Source organism: Calliopsis andreniformis, chromosome 12 (genome assembly GCF_051401765.1).
Source record: "Calliopsis andreniformis isolate RMS-2024a chromosome 12, iyCalAndr_principal, whole genome shotgun sequence".
NCBI classification, from domain to species: Eukaryota; Metazoa; Arthropoda; class Insecta; order Hymenoptera; family Andrenidae; genus Calliopsis; species Calliopsis andreniformis.
This window is the reverse complement of record NC_135073.1, coordinates 14,267,736-14,291,411: the sequence shown is the minus strand read 5'-3', so window position 1 is coordinate 14,291,411 and position 23,676 is coordinate 14,267,736. Positions and strand designations below refer to the sequence as shown.

The 23,676-nt window shown below is 41.1% G+C and overlaps 1 protein-coding gene across 1 annotated transcript in view; it reads right to left on the bottom strand.

Moving 5' to 3' along the window:
* Positions 1-23,676, bottom strand: part of LOC143185975 (dystrophin, isoforms A/C/F/G/H) — a 431,935-nt gene that overhangs the window by 272,842 nt on the left and 135,417 nt on the right. The window contains exons 35-37 of the mRNA XM_076389324.1: positions 5,934-6,145; positions 3,394-3,548; positions 2,857-3,050 (exon numbers count right to left, since the gene is read on the bottom strand). Coding sequence (XP_076245439.1) covers positions 2,857-3,050; positions 3,394-3,548; positions 5,934-6,145 — 561 coding nt within the window. The remainder of the gene's footprint in view (positions 1-2,856; positions 3,051-3,393; positions 3,549-5,933; positions 6,146-23,676) is intronic.

Sequence of the window (23,676 nt, the reverse complement as noted above, 5' to 3'; positions counted from 1 at the left end):
ATACTTAAGCTGAAGAACAGAGCAGTATATTTAAAAACGATGAAAAGTGAGATAACTCGCCAATCAGTGATGGAACGATGGCTGTTAAGAATGAAAACAGAAAATTGGAAGATATAATAGAAGCAGAATAGCTAGCTGTTATTGTACAGTGCAGAACGTCGGAATAATCAAATTTTCTGGCAAATATCACTGATTTTCAATAGCCAGAGCTATCAGGGGAGTGACAGAACAGTGTTAAATTAGTTGTTGCGACTTTTCTCTGTATGTCTCTGATTCTCGGAGCTCGCTGGCTGCCTATTCCAATCAGCTGCTCAACTGTTTATCGAGCAATCAATGTCGCCGTCTACTCTCTAATGAGATGCACGGAAATGATACTTGCACACTGTTCCTCTATAGACAGCGCAACTAGTCCAAATTTCGGCAAAATTGTCAAACTTCCAGTGACAACAGAGATAGAATACCCAAACTACATCTATAGGATGAACAATTTTAATATACAAATGTATTTAACTACGGCAATAGAAAAAATCGAAGAACTAGTGTCGTTATTTTTTTATTCTACAAATTTCTACCCTCAATATCAAATTTTTATACCCTCAATATCAAATAAATTATTTAGATACTTCACACACGGCCAGCTAATTACTTTAACATTACACCCTCACCGCACGTCAACCAATTATCCCTCATTCTCCAATTTTAAATATGAACCGTAATTCCACTCCAACCGGAACGTCAGGTCAAGCAAAAAAAATACACGACTCCTCATATTACAGTACGCTCCAAAGCCAACAACATCCGCTCCTTTTTCAGTCAACAAACGATCCACGAGAGCAAGCGTAAAAAAATACGGAATAAAATCAGAGACAGAGCGTCCATCGACTGGTTACACGCTACTATATAACACGACAAACAATAATTATAAGCTAATTTCCCAGCGTCGCGGTGACGTGTGTTCGTTACGCGATCGCCTGGGCCGTGGATTAATTTCATCGTGACGGGCGCGATAGGCCGAGGGCTGTACACGGGAATATCAGTTTGGTTACGTCGAACGGTCCATCAGTTACAACGCTGCATTGTAAACAAAAGCAACGCCCATCCCAGGGATACGCGTTCTGATCAGTCTCATGAATTCGTTACGCCGAACCGTTTAACTTTCTCATCACCGTCGACGCGGTTCGCGCCAGATTATTTAAACAATGCCGCCCGCGTTTCCGCGTCATTTACCTTCGCGCAGGCAATTATTGATACGCGAAAACTTCTAACGAGCCGCGGCGCGTCACGATTTCGCGCGAGCGCGAATATTCGCGGAGTTTCGGTCGAGGACTCGTTTGCATGCGGGAAAGAGCGTGTACCTGCGTCGCTCCAAATTGCGAATCCCGCCGTGCCTTCGCTTTGTGATTTTACAGGGCCATTCTTGTGGAGTGACCGACTGGATTAGCCGCAAAGTTCGAGCGCCGGCGGAAAAGCTGTGTACGGAGGTGCACAGTTATGGTTATGGTTTACGGGTTCGTACGTGAAAGTAGTTCGAGGAGAGGTGAGAGACTTTGTTCTAGGAATTAGGGCTTTCGGAGAATTTCTAGGGGTGGAGGGTTTAAAATTTTCAATAGCGGGGAGCTTTGGATAGCTACAAATGTGAGGGTGTGAGAATTTGAGATTTTAATATTGGAGGGTGTGGAATCTTGGACTATTGAATTTCTGAAAATCTCTATATTTGAGAATCTGAATATTTGAGCATCTAGGTATATGAGAATCTGGATACTTAAATATTTGAAAGGCTGAATATTTGAAAATCTGAATATCTGAATATTTAAATATTTGAAAATTCGTATATTTAAATATTTGAAAACTTGTGTATTTAAATATTCGAAAATCTGAATATTTAAATATTTGAAAATACGAAAGCTTGAATGTTTGAAAACACACGTCGAAAGAGGAAGTAGAAATTGATGGACTGCCAGCACATTGCACCGACATCCAATATCATACTGCTATCTTTTAATGGATGCCACTATATGTCGATTGCTGTCTTCAACAAGCTTTTATGGCAATCAATCGAAGTCGTAAAACCTTCACCAGATCCGGTTTCCCGACCTGACCACCGTTAGAATGTCCGAGAGAATCTTACGACTTTGCTGGTCGCCACTTCGCAGTTATCGCGTTTGACTTCGATACGTGTTGATCTCGGCGACACGATACCCTGATCTATAAAACGAGCAGCACGTTCGTTCGCGATTTCTCAGGTCTCGAAAAATTCAAAACGTCATCGGCAAAAAGAAGAAAGGGTCTCGTTTGCCTTGCTCGTTGCTTTTCTGCGTCTCTCCTCTGGGCGAGAGAAATTATTAAATTTAATTTGCACCAAAGCCATTAACGACCTTTCAGACTTCAAGGGGACTTTTTCCTTGGAATTCGAAGTCGTTGCACAAATATTTCTTTTAATTCCACGGGTAAGGGAGACCGTTTGTCCGCGAAAAGTTGAAACGTAACGAGAAAACTAGCGGTAACTACAATTTAACTTTTTTAGCTACTGTGTACATGAAATTGGAAGTGAACTTCTGATACTTGTATTCATTTATTTATGAACACTACTTGGAGTCTCGTAAGACCTTATATTTACAAAAAAAGAACTGACATTTTAATCGAGATTAAAAAATAACATTTAACGTGACAAGTTTGCCAAATACCCTTCCAAGGAATGAGAAATAATTCGAGATCTCAAAAAGTTCAATTATAGTCACCAACATGTTCAATATCCTAGTACAATTTTTGCATACTTCCAGTAACGAAAGTGAAGAAAATAAAAATCAGAAAGAGGCGATAAAAATGTCGATAAATCGGCATGCAGAAAAATGGAACTTACCTTTAGTTGATGCTGAGGTCGTCTCAGCGCGCCCTGGTCCCGTCGTCCTCCCAGTCGATCAGCATCCGCTTCCAATCCCTCCATTGAGGACTCAGCTTCGCTCAGCCAAGCTAAGAACTTGTCCAGGGACCGGTCGAAGTTGTGGAGGGAGTTCATCGCGGAGTGCAGCAGTTTTCCTCGATTGATGATACTATGAGGGATTTAATAGACACAGCGTTACATGACCGCCCAAGGAATATATTCAATGCAAATACTGGCTGCCACAGCTGAATAAACACAGCGCTCAGAATCTCGGCGAAACGCTAACATCAAATTGCAGAAACAACAAATTTATGGAGGAATAAAATGGCATTTATCAGTAACAAGACTTGTTCAATTTTTTTAATTATTTCGAGTATTCAAGGGATGAAACTACTTGCGGTAAAAATGAGAAATAATAGTTGACATTTTCTTCACGTGTGCACTGAACCAGCTCGCAAGATCTCTACTTAATATGCAACAGGAAATGGAGGGTATCTCTTTAGCCAACGTACCTGGTGTTCAGATTGTTGTATCTCTGATTAATGGTCTCGGTCATCTTTTTCACGCGAGTCGTGTCGTCCTGCTGATAAACGGCTATCAGCTTCTGCGTGAGCTGATTAAACAGTTCGATCTGATGCTTGTACTGGTGCAGATCCGCGTGGAACGACTGCAGGAATGAAATGAGATGAAAAGGGTGGGTAACCATCGCCTCTGGGAGAAACTTATCTAAGTCAGACTTCGTATCAAGTTAAAAGTCGCGCTCGTGCTTCGATAACTTAAAGAAGTTAAACCTTCGGTCGGGGGTGGCTCCAAGTTTTATGCCCACCCTGGAAACTTTTATTCGACCACCAACCCTACGACTGATTTATGCCGATAAAACTTATAATCATTTAGATTATGGTAGAGTAACAACACGTCTATCGAAAACGCTGTGGAGGCATTATTGGGTGCATCTGATTTAGGTGAAAAATTATGGTCAATAGAATCACAATTTTTAACTGTTACCTAAGGGCTAAATATTCTAATCATTTCTAGATACACTACACTTCAATACTACTTTTTCTTCAAGACTATAAGGAGATTCTATTACCTACGCTCCTTTCAAATCAACTTTTACCTACTCTCAATATCGAAGGATGATAAATATTCATGTGCAACAAAGAACAATCTTTAACTATCAGCTGAGGGTCAAAATTCTAATAATCCCTGTATACACTACACTGTAACACCCCCTTTCCCAAAACTATCAACTGAACCTACCTCCTATGCTCCTCTCGAATCAACTTTCACCTACTCCCAAACATCAGCCCAGTTTCACCCCCAAAATCCCCACGTCCCTTCGAGATTAAACGTCGAGGCCAGTTAAAGTAGCAAACCATTCGATTCATGAATATTGTAACGCCAGTGGGAAAAGTATCCCTGGCTGATGGGTCTGTCGAGGTCCAGCAGAGGAAAGACAACATTCGGGTATAACCGTGAGAATCGAGGCGAGCTCATAGGATGCCAGGGATCCGGAAGATACAGTGGTCTCTCGTCGAAATAAATTATTCCATGAATATCTCATTCGGCTCTTTTGAATGTAAACAGAGTTCCAGCCGCGTGATGTACCACGTCGCGACCGCGATCCCGTTGATTGGGACTTTGGTCGTTCCCCGAACCCTCCCTCCGTCCCATTTTCCACGGCCAATTTTTCCCTGGGTCGCGTTATTCCCGTGCACAAAGCGTGGCGTGGCTAAAAAGAGGTTAGTGGTTGGCTGATGAATACCGAACCGTTTCGTTCCTTCCCTTTAATCGCGACCGCGGTTGTAACGAACTCCTAGCCTATTTCTCTGCACAGCCTCTTCGTTCGGTATTTATTCCTACAGAGTATAATAGCAAGAAGGAGCTTTCAATTGAATTACACGAGGGCAGGTACTTCGTTCTGTCGTTCGCGTAATTGCTTGCTTAAAATTAGATCTCGTGACTGTAGTCCTGGTAACGGATGAAACTTAATATAAACGTTTGAGAAGCGAAACGGGGCGCTTCGGCGACGAAAGGGAGCTTGTGTGTGATTCAGGGGACGAGAGAAGCTCCGCGGAATATTTATTGAAGGAATATATCAGGAAATGTGTGATATCAGGAAGGAAGGATAGAGAGATGAGTATTAATAATTGTGATATGTGCTCGTGTAATGGGTGTATTAAATTGGGGGATTTTCAAGGGGCGACGAATTGCATATTTGAGAATGAAAATCGTGTGACTGTTATTGAGTACGAAGCGATTTATTGATGGTCGGTTCAAGGCCACTTAGTACTTGCTGAGCTTGGATAGGTGGTTTAAATGATTAATTAGATGTATTGGAGAGATGGGAATTGAATGGATTTGCAAATTAAGGATGAGTGGAGTATTTTCTGTAGCTTTTATTGGTACAGCGACCCAACTCTCAATTCTAGCTTCGACACACCTATCAATTCTCTGAAACTCATTCTACAAAAAGAAACATTAACCAAATGATCAAAAATTAAAGACGCTATAGTATTGTCTTGCTATCATAGTCAATCCCCCAATTCTACATTTCTCCAGCAACATCGAGTCACACAACTTTTCAGCTGTTTCAATTAACCCTCGTACGACTCACTTTTTCAGGACCACTTTGTCCCTAAATACACTACAAGATGTCAAAAGTGTAATAAAATCTTATCTCATATATCAGGTATATAGAAACCAAAAAAGAAACAAAATGTTACAATATTCAAATGCGTTTTCCCATAAAATTCCTTCCCAAAACTAGCCAGCAATACAATTCTACTACGAGTGAAAGTAACCCTGCCCTCGTCCGCCGCCAGTTAAGAAACTGCAATTCTATCTCGAAGTCGCGCGATATTAAAGCACAGTGTCGCAAGAGAAGTAACCCGAAGTAATCAGTCCGCGAAGGGAAGCGAAGGGCAGATAAAACCTGCGATCCCCGACCGATGGGAAGCTCGGTTAACGCGCGGGGGTTAATGCACAAGTTCGAGGAAGAAAAGGGGGCGAGATAGGACGAGTCAGGGGGGAGGGAAAAATTCCAGCGTACCTTTTGTTCGCGGAGCTGCGCCTCGAGAACGTCGGCGGTGTGCCCGACGGCTCGCATTTTCTCCAGCCGAGTTTCCATTCGCGCCAGCCAGAGTTCCACCTCGCTCCTCTTGGCCTCGTATCGCTGGCTGTCGCCGAGCATCGCGTCCAACTGCGTCTTCCTTTGCATCACTTTCGAGTTCGTCTCGTCCCAATGCTCCCTCAGCTTCGTAACTGCAACAACAATCCGTCGGACGCACGTTTCAGATTATCTCTCACCGAACAGCCTTCACTTCTTCCACGGAATCGCGACCAGTCGACATGATTATGTCTCTTAACGCGTGCACTCAGGGAAAATCGCGAATGGAATGGTTTTTGTATTTCAGAGCGAGCTCTGGTGATTCGAGAATAAAATATTTTCAATGAAACACGGCTAGGGGTTGCTGAATTTATATGCCTGGAGGTAAATCGGGAATTTAAAAGTAAAGTGTTTAATGGATTACTATTTTTCGACACTCAGAAATCACACACAATTAGGAGTCACTAAAGATAGGTCCTTGAAGGATTTACTAGACGAGTATTTTTCAGAGATCGGAAATCACGAACAATTAATGGTCACTAAAGTTAGACACATGTCTTTTAGTAAAACTGTGATTTAAAAGTAAAATATTTAATGGATGGATATTTTTCGAAGCTTAGAAATCACACAACGAGTTAAAAGTCACTAAAGTTAGGTGATTGGAAATAAAACTGTGACCTAAAACTATCTATCAGAGTTCAAAGATAGCACACAGTTAGGAGTCACTAAAGTTAGGTACAAGTTGCTAGTTAAAACGGTGATTTAGTAGTAAAATATTTAATAGAGAACTGTTTTCCAAGACACACTTGAAAATGGAACTAAATTACACACGAGACACAGGGCACACACGGTCAGAGATCACTAATATTATTAATGATATGCCTGACACATGATGTTCACTCGATAAGGTGTCAGAGGTGACTGAACGCTCGTGCGTTATTTTGGTGGTGACCAAGTGTCCTTGCGAATTGGTAGGGGTATGTTATCGTCTCGAGGAAAGGGAAATAAAGTTATGGAAGGTTCTGTTACCTGGGGCACTGTCTAGTACAAAAATTCTTGATGTAAAAACGAATATTCTTAATTAATAATATTAACCCTCGAAGTCGGGTAATTCCTGACTGAGATCTTGAGGGTTCACGTTCCTCAGCCGAGGTTTAATGTTACCTTTCTCAATATTCAAGTCTATTCACAACCCAATGAGTTTCAAAGCAATAAAATATCTTAAATGAATATTTACTCATCGGTCTTTAATTATGCTGCAGAGAAGTACTCTTTTAAGCAATTATACTCGTTCGAAAAGGTCTTGCCAGTTTATACAACATAAAATATTACAACTATACCTGAGTCAGACCGAACGATTCAAAGGAAGGCTTAAAACAGATTCAAATGTTTGGAACCGACCAACTGATCATTGAATTTTCATCACATTATGAGGTCCCTGACAGAAACTGTATGAATAATGCATCGGAGCTTTTAAAGAATTACTCCAATTAATGGTTGGTTGAATTTTCTCTCGTTAAGAGTTTCATTATTCATAATGAATCTACCAGAGATTTTAAATAAACTGAAGAATCGTACAATTGATGTAGGTCAGGAGATTAAAGGATGGAATGGTTCAGGGAAAATGGAAAGACAGTTTCGAATGGAGGTGTATGGATTCAAGCGTAGACAGATCAGATGTCGATGAGAGTATTGGAAATTTTGCTAGTATTGTCCAATAGAATTTCGATTTAATTAAGAATCAGTCATTTTAAATAAATCGAGATTGTTTTGGATGCTTACGAAATATAATATTCAGATAAATTAAATCCCACCATTGAACAAAATATAATTCCCTCTCTGTGATACGTAAAATGCATTGTTGTAAGTCATTTAATCGAATAGGACGCGAAGCAAGGCACTGGCACGTGTTCGTTGTTTCAAGGAGCACTTCTGCAGCTGGGAGCAGGGGCTAAAATCCACGTTGAAATTCGCGCCAGGCGCGAGGAACCACCTGGAAGCTGTCCAAAGCTGGAGCAGCTTAGCGAGTGGGACGCAGCTGGAAAAGCAGGCGTAAAGCACTGGCAGCGTTTCAACGACCGTAACAACAAAATTTGCACGCGTGGACACACAGTTTAATGTACCTTTTAGAATGCATCGCATGAGCTCGATGTTACGCGAGTGCGTGCCCTCGAACAGCACCGAAACTAAAACGAAAACAACTCGAATGAAAACGTTCATGTAGCTCTTAATAAGTCGGGTTCTCGGTTTCTGATTAGTTAAACGAAGCTTAGAAGAGCTTTCTATATTTGAATTTTTGAAGTCAAAAATATGTGTAATATAATATAAACAAATATCAGATTCACGGGATGTGAGATATTAATTTTGTCAAATAGTATTCGTCTTTGTGGTTTTCGAGTGATACTCAGGTAGAAATTGTCGACTCGACTTACAATTTCGTCGAGAGGGTTGTCAGGAAATTCTTCACGCGTCAGATAGAAATTGCTAACGCGACCCAGGACTTTGTCAAGAAGGTCATCAGGAAATCCTTTATCAGTGTCGTCTCCCTCAGTGCGACGGAGTCGTCGGTGGGGTACTGGGACTGGGGGGAATGCGCAGCTTGGCAACCACCAGGCCCAGTTCCCCACCAATGACTCGATTACTCCTTCTTCTCTACTCCCCACTACGTCACATCGATGACGAATTTTCGGATAACCCTGATCGTCAGTCATTTCTGAGCCTTCGAGTAGGTCGAATGGTCTTTCGATCTGAGTCGAAAGCTCGGTCATCCCTGACCCTTGACCATCTCCCACTGGTCTTCCCTGACCCTTGACCATCTCCCACTGGTCATCTCTGACCCTTGACCATCTCCCACTGGTCTTCCCTGACCCTTGACCATCTCCCACTGGTCATCCCTGACCCTTGACCAGCTCCCACTGACCAGTGGTGACCACCCTCTACTCTTGACCAGCTCTCAACTGTCAACCTCTACCCTTGACTACCTCCTACTGGTCACTCTCTACCCTTAAAGGATTTACTGAAAATGCAAATGGAATACTCCACAATATCTTATCATGTGATTCTACTGTGGGGATTCTAAATGTGTCAATGAATTGTGACCAAGAGTACCTTGGTCAGCTGTCTACAAGAAAAAGTGACAACAATGACAGTTATGTAATATGAACTGTGCGATAGTCAATGGAAAAAAAACAATCGAAGAATACAGAACTCAGATAAGTTTCTTGTATTTGAAATATATTTCATGTAAAATACTGTGAAATTTGTGTAGTTTATTACAATCCCTACGAAACGTACACACACTGCGACCAAGTTCGAACTGCATGCGATTATCGTATAACGATTGATCAAATTATTAGACAATAAATATACTATAATAGTGAAGTATATAACTAAAATTTAATTATATTTTGACATATTCGCAGCAGTGTTTTGTTTAATCAATACGTACTATACTCATATTTGCGACAAGCTATTATTTTACGTTACCATTGATCATTCCCGAGCGTGGCGAGTTTCAACCGACTGCCTATACTATTTCGTATTTTATTTCGATCCCATTCCGCCCCAAATCTCAATATAATCCAGTCAATAAATATTCTCTCCGCTCAGTTCGAACCAATGGCACAACTAATTTCCTCGAAGACGAGCAGGAAAAATTACGATCAGAGCGCGTTCACACGTAACCGGAAGGGTATGTGCCACGTTCGTGGACTGATATAATCCGACAAGCCACGCATGGCAGACTAATGTTGCGAGGCTGAAGGGGTCGGCTAGGTGCTCGGCCTACGTGCATTCGGATGTCGGGACCGGAAGTGAAGTGGCTTGATCTATCACCTCACTTTCTGAAGAGTGTACCGAGCAAAAGACGAGGACGACGTTGTCTCCCAGTGGCCTCCTCTCAATGACTTATTACGAGAGCAATTCGCCCCCATCGACCCCTACAAGGCACATACCCTCGTGAACTCTAGACACGAGCGTGACAAGTGTTCGACGGGGCATTAAAGACGGCACGTACACTCTTCATCCTCGCCACCCAGCCGATCTTGTTACTTAGCTGTGGACAAATGGCCGATTGACGAGGTCTTTCGCGTTAAATATTGGCTATTAGAGATTATAGTATTTCTTTATTAATCGTATTTCATCCCCTATATTCCCTATTTAATTTGTCTCTTAGTATTAAAGTGATGCAATGGTGAAAGCATTGGTATAATAAAAGTATAAATAGGTAAATGTGTGATCTCTTTTGTTGGGAATTAAAAAATGGATATTGTAGATACATTTTTCGCGTTGTTCACAAATAATAAAGCAATGTGTGGAGTGTACGACCCTTTTTGTAGTTATCTATAGTCTACAGCGAGGAAGCATTGTAGTAATTACCTTTGTGAGTCAAAATTATTTATCTTCTCGAACCTGAATATGCATTTATTTAGATAAATTTTTGGAAATGTTTTCAGCTGGCAATATTTATGAATGTATAAGGTAGAATAATTTGTGGCACAGCTGAAAATGATTTTTTAATTAAAAAATAAACTAGCAAGAAGTATTAACCAGCGTAGATTTATTTTTCATAAAGAAATGTTTGCAGATATCTCTCTGACACTGATCACATCTTCGTTTTAAATGCTGTTTGCTTATCTCTAGCTTCGTGCATTACGATTCTCGAAATTGCAGTCACGCCGACAATAGAAACGTTCAGTAGGTTAATGTACACGTCAATCAAAAGAAGTAAACGAGTTACACAAACGCATTACATGCCGCGATTAATCCGCGTACAATAAACACTCTGCGCGCCAATCGAATCGACAGCCATCTCATATCCTCTGGAGTCGTGTCTAGTTACAACCAACGATCGTGATATTCCCTGCAGGCAAACAAGAACATTTCGCGAATCGACGTACGCATGAACTTCGATAATTGTGCGTTTGCAGAAGCAATTTCACGGAAACACGGGAAACATTCCATCCGAAATGGAACTAAACCGAAGTGCATCTTGCTTAGAATACAAAATAAATGTTTTGGGCGGAGAATAAGGTACGCTGCATTGACAAAGGGGAATTACAAATTACCTTCTGCTGTAGACACTGTACTGTAATTTCTCTAAGTGAATTGTAGCCAAGTTAGTAGCGAGCTCATAGTTCATTCATTCTATACAGTACACTATGGGTACATAATAAATCAGCAGAAAATGGACAAATTTAGTCTTTCAGGAGATACAATTGTGGATTCGAAAATTAAATGCAAAGTAGATTCTTCGCGGAATCAGTCCCAAATTTTTTAGTGAATTTTCTAAAATTCACTTATTACTAAAAAAAAGTTCTTTAAAGAATTCCAATTCTTTTTAACCATCAACGATTTAAAATACACACAGAAACGAGTTACCATGATATGTCGACAACCCACCAGATGGAAAGTGGTGTCTGTCCCTCCCTCGCGTGTCTTTTATTGCGCGGATGCCTAATGCACCTCTATTAAATTCAGATGAATCGCCTAATATATTCAAATTGGCGCCCTCGCGCCCCGACAAAGTGAGCGGAGAGAGGTATTTGGATTGAAATCGATGAAATACGGAAGGCAGAGTAGGAGCAGGACACACAGGGACAGCGAAGGGGGTGAACGAAGCGGAGGGAAGTATGGAAACGAGAGAACGAGAAAAGGTAGGGGTAGGTTGCTTCTGTCGAAATGAAAATTGAAATCGAGCAAAACCCTCCTCGAGCGTTATCTCCCTTCGAACTTAGGACTCTCCTCGTTTGCCAGCGATGCGCTATTTGTCAAACGAGCCGCGGCGCGATGCATGGAATTTAATTGTGCAATCGCGACGCCAAGACAAAACGCTGGTAACCTCGACCAACGATGAACTCTCTGCCCTCGTCTAACCGCGAGCTTAGTCTCTGACTCCCGCTATGAGAGGCAACAGTCGGTCAGCGTGGTTACAATCACCTGGAGCAGTTTTACAGCTGCTTGGATATACATTTTGGATCTTATTAGCTGGGCTCCGAGGTCGAAGTTTGAAGAGGGTCGAGGAGAAATATCTTGAGAATACGACGTTAAAAGGTTGTAGAGGAATTATGGTGAAAGGGGTTGAAATCTGCCTTGGTGTTTTTTTAGCAGCGAGGAGAGAGTGTTATCTCGTGTTAATCCTCTGAAGGTGGTTGAATCTCAATTAGGAGGATGATAACAGGGGCGAAAATAATGAAGATGTATTAGGCTTGTTACTTTCGAAGCAGAAAAAGGGTTCAGTATGTATAATAAAAACTGACAATTATGATGAACGTCAGAGAGGAGGAAGCAGAGAACAATATTTTTCAGAATTTTTTCGCTGCCAGTATTGGTCATTAGCGATCCCAAAAAATATTTTTCATCAATGATTATTAAAACATTTTAATTACTCTAATGGTTATGCGCGACCAAGAAAACCCAAGTGGAAAAATAATTGTTACTGCACGATGTAATATTCTTGAATGAAGGTCACAATATTTCTAGACTCTGCTAAAAATAAATTGCATCAAGAACGAAACTCTGAAGAGACTAAAAATACCACTTTCCCTTGTTCATGCACCTGCATATTAAAACTTTTCTCAATTATACGTTCTCAGAAACTCCCACCCTTCGCCGAGACACCTTTCTCAACGATTTAGTTATCACAAATTCACGGGCAAAATATTCCTGTAAGAATCAAATTACGCAAATACCCGAGCTGAAAGCAGAGGTTCCAACTTTTTTATAGCGGCATCAAACAACAAAATCCCCGAGCATGAAAGACGAGTAACACACGTACAACGTGCACACAGCAGCCGTCGTTTCGAATAACGTTCAAAGTTCGACCGAACTTCGTTAAGCAGAGTTCCACGAAGATTTCCAGGGACCCTCGGCAACTGGATTATGTTCGAACGTGGCTGGACAAAGTTGGTCGAAAGTTGTGCGCTTTGTTGTCCCTGTGACTAAGGGTGCCTGGTATCCGAATGTCCGAGCAAATAAAGAAAGTCAGCCGACGAATCGGGCCGAGAGAAAAGGAGCATAGAAGAAAAAGTACAGTTTCGGCGATCCTAGCCATCGTTTCTCTTCCGTGCAGCAGGTATCTCTTAAAAAAAAAAAGAAAAAAACGCCGAGGGTTTTTTTCGAGTGTCGGTAAACAGGCAGCAACGAACCAGCAGAGTATTCGAGTACTACTTCGAGCCGCTTGGGGTTCGAGAAATTGAAGAACTTCTACTTGTTAAGATTCTAGCGCGCTCTGGAAAACTTCGCCCTTTCGCCTCGCGGGAAAAACTTCAATTAAACTCAAAGAACGCTCCACGCCCAAGGAAGATGTACATAGGGGTACTTAAGCATCTTTAAATTATTGAGGAAAATCTGCGGTGTCGTATTTGCGCGCTGAAACTGTTAATCCTGGGAGCTAAAGCTACGCAAGGGTCCTTTAAAAGTTTAGTCACACTTTTCTCTGCGACTAGGGAGATGTTGATTTCTGGAACTTTGTTAAGTTTAAGGAACTGTATTTCAATATTTTTGGTACTGATTTTTCTTAGATTAAATTGTGGAGTTACGTGCAGCATCTTACACTGTGTTAGAATCTGAAGTTTGTAATTACTTACTTCGCAAACTATAAGAAAGTTCTTGATACTGAGGCAAAAAATATTGCATTTTGAGGCAGGAGACATCTGTATACCTAATTTAAATTTTTAATAAGTTTCTAGTAATAGTCTAGTATCCTAAAATTTTGAGATATGATATGAAATTTTTGCTCTGAAAATTAAACAGATTTTACTCCAGCGTGAGATTCATAAATCGCGAAGTTTTAGATACCTTTTTTGATAGCCTCGTTACATTACTTTAAATTTCAGAAACTGGTCGAAACTATGCTCCTTCACGAGTCGTAACTCGTTACGAAGTGAAGGAAATTACAAAGAGACTATACTCGCTTGATTTGTCTCCGTAATTTTGTTTTACTTCCTCGAATAAAAAGGGCGATAAAAGGAACGCATTTTCAGTCATTTTCTGAAATTTGAAGTAATGAAACGCGGGTGCTAAAGCAGGTAACCTGAAAGTAAGTGTCAGAAAAGTTACGATCAATGGTTTCAACTTTAAAATAACTACCTACGTCGAAAATTAGGAATTAATTACCAGAAACCTCTGTCTAAATTTCAAAGCACATGATTCACGAATGAGTTCCAGGGTTAACAGAATTACTACAGTATTCTATAGTAAAACTATTTTAATATAAAACTAGTTTAACACCTAAACTACTAAAACTCCCAATCTGTTACTCCTCCTATATCTATGTAACCCTCCAAAAGTATTCATCTCTAACTAGATCCCCCAAGAAGTTGATAAACACCACCACTCAATCCATAACTGCACTCAATAACACATGAATTTTGCTATGACAACGTTTCATCGTCAAGTGATAAAGATAACGAAGATCCATCCGCTGAAAAGAGCAGAACTAGCCTCTAATGGAACAGAACAGGCGTACAGAGACAGAAGAACAGACAACAAGAGGCAACGGTATGAAACTTTACACGAGCGAAATGGAATTTCCGATAAACTTCGGACTCGACAACTCCGAGACGACGTCTGCCTCGCGAGATCCTTCTCTTCCATTTCCTGTCTGGCGGACGAGTTTCTTTCACTCTCTGCTCGACCGATTGAACCCCAGGACGAGGCAAAAAGGAGAACGAAAATCGCGACCGCCCGAATGGGGCAACGACGAAATACATAAGAGAAGCTGGAGAGAACCGTAGAGCCACGGGATACGTGAGTCGTGTGCAAAGCGTGACGTTCGTGAGCCTCTTTATAAGCGATCCGAAAACGTACAGTATCGTCTGGAAGTATTGAGACACTTTGTGGAATCTGATCAACACTGAGTGCTACGCTGAATTCATTAAACGTTTGATCGTGTAGTGACTATGTAAGTGTCAGCTAAAATTGTTTTTCATTCATTTTTATAGTTATTCTAAAGTATCCTCTTTGCTTTTTGATTGTAGGTAATAGTAGCACTCATAGTCGTGTAAATCATGATGAAATTACTCAAAGCTCAAATACAGAGTTTCAGAAATTAGAAACCAGCAATGGGGAGCCAGACACAAAAAGGCTTAAAAAATTTGAAACTTTCAGACTTCAAAAATTTGAAAAATTTGAAAAATTCAAAACTTTGAAAGCATTCAAAAATTCAAAAAGTTTAAAAATTCAAAGGTTTGAAAATTTCAAAAATTTGAATAACTCCCCATGAATGGTCACCAGCAACCACCCTGACAGTGAGCCTATGAATCAAGTTTCCACAAGCGGTCAAACCCTCATGAACAATACTGTACATCACCTCTCACCACCTTTGCATCTCAGCCCCGTCTGTCTTCCATATCCATCTCCAAAAGGATAATAAAGAGGCTAACGGGTCCCGCGTGCCCGCCACTTTGCCAACCGCCTTGGAATTCAGGACGCTCTTTCGCGAGCCTGTTTTTCGCCTCCCTTTTTCTCCCCTCGTTCCTCTGGAGATCTCGACGCGCTGGAGGTTGCTCGTGAAGGGTCTGTCTCGCGTGAAAATCGTTGCCCATGGCCTGTTTGAGCCCTGTCATTGTCTAAAACATCGCTGGAATCGCTGTCTGTGAGTACACGTGTCTCGTAACGGTCAACGAGCCGCGCGACACGCAGCTGCAACGGAGATTTCGTTAATGAGATTCGGATTCCATTTGCGTCGCTGCACGAGACGACTCGGCTTCCCTTTGTCTTTGACGCGTTCCGTTCCCCCTTTGCGAGCCACGGCTACACGGAACTTTCATTTTTCTCCCAGTCGTTCTATATTATTACACTGAGCACCGACTCGAGAAACTTCCTAGAAACTTTTATTAAGCATCCTCGCGTGTTTTTATCATCCGTTCTTGCGCTGTTCGACCTTGTGAATTATTTTCAGTATCGTCTTGGAACGAGGACAACCGATTTAGAATGTTATTTCGATATGAGCTCAGAACTTGACGAAGGGAACTCGCTAAGTCTGAGGATCAGTTTTCTATGAGACTTTGAAAATGTACAGGGTTGATTGGACTGCATGATATTCTTGAGCCTACAGAGAGACACTTAGTTCTATACCACCTCAACTATCCCCAAGATCCTCCAAGTATTACAGTATTTTAGACGCTTCAGGTGAATGTGGGATAAGTAGAATACTCGGAGTCTGACCACTGACCTTATCTACTGCAAAATGGAAGCGCTCCTTCGCCCATCGCCTTACGTCTGTCTAGTCATTTACAATTCTACTTCGATACGTATTCGACTAAAACTAAGGAACGACTACTTAGAGCCAGAATAACCCAAGGCAATTTTTTTTCTAAATTAAGTTTTTTACAGAATCTTATTGCTTTCTCTTCGTCTCATTAGAATAATATAATTTTAGTTAAGTTACATTGTAAGAGAAGGAAATTTAATAATATAAAGTACTTCGAATACTATATTAATAAGTTTTCGACTCTTCTGAAAAATAATAAAAAAGGACTTGGGTTACTCTGACTCTGAGGTACAAAAATAATCTCCAATACTTTGGATAACAACCACAGAATTTTACCACACATGTTCAACTTGTTTGTACACACGGAATCACTAGCCTTCCACTAATATAACATTATCGATTCTGGAACACCTTGTGTAATCAATGATTATTTTTGTTAGAGATCGTCGAAGGTTTGCTGAAATGAGAATAACGTTGTTTTGGAAGCGTGGGAGGAGTAGGCAATCAAAATATTGGCTGGTGTTGTAAACAGCATGTAAACAAGAAGTTCGATCGGGAGCGTGCGTTACACACGTCCCAGCGGTCTCAAACTCTTCGAACTTTCGCAGGGATTCGCGGTGGTATTTCATTAAGCAAACACGAGCAGAACGAAACTCGTTAGACGAACCTTATTATCGTGGCTTTGCTAGGACGTGGTTGCTTCGAGGCTCGCGAGGATCACGTTGAATGCAAACGAAACGAGGGAGGAAACAAAAACTTGCTCTAAACAATGAGCAGCAAGAATTTAAAAGTTTACACCGAGATAAGGGGAGTTGAAATACCTAATTATTTCTGCAAACTTTCCTCAGCTTTTGGAAAAAAGTTGAAGCAAACGGGGACACTAAACTATTTATGCACTTGGCATGTGGTCGCGTTAAGACTAGAAGTGAACAAATATTAATTAAGAAGTTAATCAAAAGTTTGAAAGCACTTATTAATTTCTATTTGAATTATAAATATGTCGTTTACTGTAATTGGAAAATATCGTCGAATTTTTTCTGTTAAAAAACTTAAATTATTTTGCATTCTTTTAATAATATAAAAACAGAAGTTTCATAATAGATGGAGAACAATCTAATAATATAAACTAATGAATCTATATCGAGAAAATTACTTATCTATAGAGGCGACGTTATTTCACTGTAGTTGAAAGTTCCTCTCGAAACGCCCCAAAAAAAAATAACCACTCGTTTCCTCCTTTTTCTTTCTCGCGCTCTATGATTGATCGATTTAACCGCTTCCCCGTCACGCGTTCGACGAAATTACCCGGCAATTCCTGCAAATTGTTTGCAAATTGCGATCGATTTCAGGACGTGGAACGAAACGAATGGAAATTGGAAAAATGGAAACGAATTTGACGACCGTGTCGGCGCCGGTCTCGTGTTGGCGATTTTTGCGACTACTCCGTCTAGTAATTGCTCCAACTTCAAAGTGGATTTCGTGGAACTTAAACGATCCCGAATGACAGAGAACCGAAACTCCTGGTCCAGGTTGAAGTAGCGCGCATGGGAATTTGTCGAAACGCTACGTGTCTACGGATTTCCCGAGAATCGGAGACGATCCACGGCAGTATTGCAAAGAGAAGCAACCCTGAGAACTTTCAGTTGGTTTTAATGCGATTAAGTTGCGAGATGGCTGAAAAGACAGATCAACCTACCCCCTCAACCCTGTCGCCAATAGTCAGAGGCGACGGACTGGAATACATAATTCCTTTCTAAATAGTAAACTGGGAGGAAGAGGTATCATGGGGATTATTCGATGAGAATCCCCAAGTGTAATGCTGAAAATTACGCAAGGTGAGCTACAATTTACAATAGTTAGAGAGGGAGGATTCTATGAACCAAAAAAAATTAAAATAATAGAACAATGTTCCTTACAGTGACTACTGTAGCTGTCCCATGAGTAGACCCTTGGAAGGAATGCAGGTCGTATTGGTCAGAGTGGAAAGAGCACGCCTAGTTTCACACGCATCTTCAGCTGTGGCGTATTATTGGCCAAAAATGTCACATGTACTAACTGGATTGAGGGACAGGTGGAGCAAGCGAGAGACTCCTCTTGCCCCTGTGTCGTCTCGAGAAACTACTCATGGGACAGCTACGGTACCTGTTTCTTTACAGATGACTTAAGAAGAATAATTGACCTACCATGCTTCAGGAACTTAAGTAGCAAGTAGTTTTTATAGCTCTATAAAAATAGTAGATCGATTGATATTGCACAAAGAAAAATTAAACAGGTCTGCTTAATTGGGTTTTTCAATGATTCCAGTCGAAGAAGTTCGCTCGCTGTTCTCTGAAGCTGAATGTTATTCGCTAACGACTAGAGACAGTGGATCACGAAATATCTCGCGAGAAACCATTCGAACGGTACAAATTGAAGGCCCCGGAACTAATTAACGCGGTGTCGTCTTGGCTTCATCGAAAGTCTGGCTAAGAAAAGTTCTAAAGTAAATGGCTTAACGAGAATCCCGTATTAATTTATCCAGTGAAGAATTTCAGGGAAATTGGATCAATTAGGGCACCTGCGAGTGCTGAATTACAGAAATTAACGTCGGAGATAACATCAATCTTCCCGACCAATTGCAAAGAAGGGCAGTCAGTTGAATCATCGACCCCTTCCACTGTAATAAAGCGAACATTTACTTCGGTGTAGAATCTTTTGCTCCAGGGCTTCAAATAGAACTCAAACTTAACAAAAGGACTTCACCTTTACGTCTTCCTACTCAGTCAGTAAAATTAATTCCAATCGTGTTATACTCTACTTTCTTAATAACTTAAATTCAATATGCTAATTATAAGCTTCTGGAAGTCTCAATTCAGAATAGAAGCAAGGCGCAAAAAATCTCCAGCAGATAAACTCCCAGTAACAGAACGACTCGAGAATTTCTTAATAACTTAAACTCAACTTAATTCAACTACACAGGAAAAAATACTAAGCTGAAGCTATTGAAGTCTCTTGTAGAATTTACAAAAGTATCCAAACAGGTCCGAGTTTAATAGAATCAATAAGAGTCGATTTTATAGATTTAACAAAGCAGCTCTGACTCTGGTCAAGCTACATTTATTAATTTTACAAAATCCTGTAACAGATCCTACAAAAATCTACCTTGCTTATATCCACTTAGGAGACTCTTGCAACGTCTGTATGACCATTTTTTTCCATGCACTTCTTTAATAATCCAAATTCAATATAGCAGTTTCAAATTTCCAGAAATCTCAACCCAGAATAGAAGCAAGGCGCAAGAAATCCCCAGCAGATAAACTCCAAGTAACAGAACGACTCGAGTACTTCGATCCTATTGCCATCAAGAGAAATATTCCAGCAGCAGGAACTCTTATCCGTTTCGAGAACGTTCCGTCCAATAGCGTTGGACACCCGCTGCCAATACGCGTCTCTATCCGATTTTCAGGTCGCAGGTTACGTGGCCGATTCCATGGGACGTGTCCACTCACTTTTTCGTTTCTTTTACGGTCAGCCGAGGCGGGCACGGAGCGAACGACAGACGACACGAGTGTCGGAGCACCGAAATTGGCTGGCTGGTCGAACGACCAAGCGCCAGCTGGACCGAGACATCCAAGGGGAGCGAAAGAAGCATCTAGCCGAGGAAATCAATGACAGAAATCATCAGCTGTGGCTGCTCCTACGCACGTTGCAGCCAGACGATTTTTCTGTTTTATTGTCCGCGTCAACGACGCTGCTCACGACTTTTTCCAGGAAAATTCTATGGTAACGAGGTCCAGGGACTCCTCTTTTTTCGGGTCGGATCGAACGAGGCGGAAGTCGAGGATCGTGGCTGCGGAAAATGCGCACGGTATACACCTGAGAGCAGCCAGTCGTTAACTGCTTACGAGAGATTCGAATGTTTACTGGACCGAGACCCTCGGGAAAAATGGGATAACCGTGAATAACGAAGAGAAACAAAGAGGAGTCGAGATCGTTTCAACCGCGTCTGTCATTCCAACTTTGCTAGTAAAATTGCTGTAGAACAGCTGTTTGGGCCAATCGTTGATAAAGTTTAGAACATAAGCATAAAGAACCTTCTATTTCTGAATTACGGAACTTCGGTTTTTGATGAGTCAGTAAAATGTCAGTTTAAGCTAACTTGTTTGGAATAACGAACTACCTCAAATCCCTAATCAAGCTTCATCGTTTTAATCTGACTAAGAGGCAGACAGGAAGAACTCGGTACTTAGAAACAGTGATGAAATATGCTCGAATCAATGAGAAGAGAATCAGAGAGTAATCAAGTTCTAGAGAAGTTAATTAAAAAGCACTCAATCTTCAGCCACGCAATTATTTAAAAAAATGAGTGCAAGAAGAAACTAGGATAGTATGAGAAAGTATGCACAGTAGTTCTAACTTCAACCAATAATTCCGTGTCCTCCAATAATTATATGTCCTGTTGGAAATTTTACTACAGCGCTGCTTGGCATGGGTAAAGGGCGAATTGTATAAATTGTACCGAGAAGGAAGATTCAAGTGGCGGGTTTTTTCCATGTTTTCCACGATTGTCTCTTTAAAATGGAGAACGCGGGATAGGCATGTCAGCAGAATGAGATGAAAACGGTCGACTAGACTAGACAGAACTGGATCGCTATTTTAATTGGCTCTCCTTGCCCCGCGCAGATCGTACGTTCTTTCTGAAGCTGCATTTCTACTCGGAACGGACACTTTCTATGCAAATCGATACGAGGCTAAGGAGCTTCTCCGACTCTCTTTCTTGTGTGTTCAGCCTCTTGTTCGGCGTCTTAATACTGCGCACAACAGTCACCGGAGACGGAGACAATATTTCTGTGTTGTGTCTGCGATAATGGGACGTTGTAACAGTTTGTCGCTGGATTTTCTTAAGTGAAGAGAACTGTACAACTTCTGTATAATTAATGATACAGAATTTCAGGTGTCATTGAAATTTGTGGGAGTTGCTCGGAGTTGCTTCTTATCTTCAGACTTTTGTAATTCGAGATAAAAATTCTTTATAAAGTGCTCGGTGATTCTAACACTGAGTGAAATTAGTTTTAATTTCTTTTATATTCTGCTTATAATTCTCCTTTTCTTCCTACAATTTTTGTGAAAGATTTTTGTTCGTGATACTGAGGCATCACTTATTATCATATAATATAAGTGTTAGAATTCATTATCATGCAAACAACCTATGCAAGTGTAAGGTAGTGTATATATATCAGACAATGTATCATAATAATAAACACCATAGGCCCTAGATAATATCTAATTTACCACTAAATAAATTAAGAAGCCTCACTACCAATACCCTCCCATCCTAAATATATTTAATACTGCAGCTCATGCACTACCTTCAGGTACTTAAGAGTTAATTAACTCGACCTTAAATTCTAAATACAACGCTGAACCCAACAATGAACCCAAAAATCCACAAGCCTACGGTTTGAAACCCACAAGAAGCTAATTCATCGGATGACATAGGGGTTTAATAAGGGCGCGTCAGACGCAAATTTAATACAGGCTGAGGCCACTATTTATTACTGCCATCTTATTAGATTTTTATCCCTTCCCTCGTTCCCTCGTTCCCCTTAATAATCCAGAGAGTAGACGACGGATCGAAGAGAGACGAGCTCCCTTTTTCTGTTTCCTCCCCGCCAGTCGGTGATTCGAAAGGTGGTAAATGACCTCGATATTGCAGATGACTTCTGTCTAAGCGGAGCTCTCATTCGTCTCATCGTAATTTATCCCAACTTTTCGCCCTCCTTTTCTTTCCCTTAGACAGACGCCCCGAACGTGACAGGAAAACGGCATACGTCTGCGTGCACCGACTCAGTCACGTGTATCCCTCGAAAGGAAACCTCTGCTCGGTGAACAACCTTTCGTCCCTTGTCAGCGAAGGTCGCACAATTTTTTTCTAGCATTTTCCCCGAGTCCTTTGTAATGAAATCCCGGGTATGAGCTCAGGCTCCGTTTACATTTCACGGAGGTTACAACGCGACGCTTTACCTTTGCCCTTAGGAGACTCGACTTTCAGGAACTGGCACTTCAAAACTGTTATTTGATACGAGCTTCAATTTATATCCAATGTACTGTATATTAGGGAAATGAAGCTCTTCTTTAATCAAATTTTTGAAAAATACTGTGGGACATTGATGAAAAGTTCAAATACATGAAGATTTCTAAGAATTAAAATTCAGAAAATTGGAAGTATCATTGTACTGACTAAAAAGTACCTTATTATAATCAGATTTCTTTTGTATAATATTTTCACGGACATAGAAACTGGGATAGTAAAAAAAAACTATGTTATTTGTTGCAGATTTCCTCACAGCATCATTTCCAGGCCAACCTACTATTCTGTCTCTATACTCAATACAAATTCAGAGAGAACACTGTCTACACAGAGGCAGCGAGTACATACGTGTCACTACACACATTTCTGCGACCTTATTCGAAGAAGATTCATTCACAATTCTGGATCTCCCTTTTAACTACACTAAATATGTCCATTGTTCCCCCTAACAAAGAGGGGAAAAGAAAAGCTCCACCGACACAGATATTTAGGGTGGTCAGAATAAAAGATGCGCGCCACTGTCTTACGAACAGGCGAGTTTACTGAACCTGGTGTCTCCGTACGAGGTTCAATTAACCTGATTCTGTTTATGAATGAATCACCCATGCTTCCGTAGCAACGCGACCGAACGCATCAACTGGTTGAGTGGCAGCGAAAAATGCAGCTGGATGCAAATGGACGTTGCACCAGCGAAGCAACGGAAGACAGAAAAACGTGCAGACGGTTCGGTGCTCTCTGCGACACTGTTTACTGTCTCATTACCATGCCTGACAGTGATAAACTCACTCTACTGTGAAAGCAAGGCCACGCGAGAAGGGTGGCTCTGCACGCAATCGTAGCTACGAGTTACGACGCCCTCTTGCCCCCTCCGCTGGCTCTCGTGCGTGCGATTCTACGCACGGACACCCCCTACCCTCTGTTACTCAACCCCTCATTCAACCCTTTGAAGTGTAGACGCGGATAGTTTTTTGTGGAATGCCACCGAACAATGGGAATGAATGACACTGGAATAAACGGCGTTCTCAAACGTGACTGAGGTATGCGCCTTTCAGCCAGACCACCTTCGAGCCCCTTCTTTCTGACTCCCCAGTAGGTTCTTTCCCTTTTGAAGGTTTGATGGGCTGGTGTATGATGCATCGTGTTTCGAAACTTGTGTGCACTTCGATATAAATCTATCATTCAATAGCTGGGAATTTTATGAGAAGTTAGCTTCGATGGAGTTTTGAAAAGATTTATGATAAATATTCTAAGGAAAACTAAAAATCATAATTTTGAGAAATCAGCAATAATTCACCAACTTCTCCCATATGTTCCACCTCGTTTCTTCACAAGAAACGCCCTCATCTTTGAATATTTATTTCGAATACTTAATAGAATATTGCACAGAGAAACGTCGAAGCGAA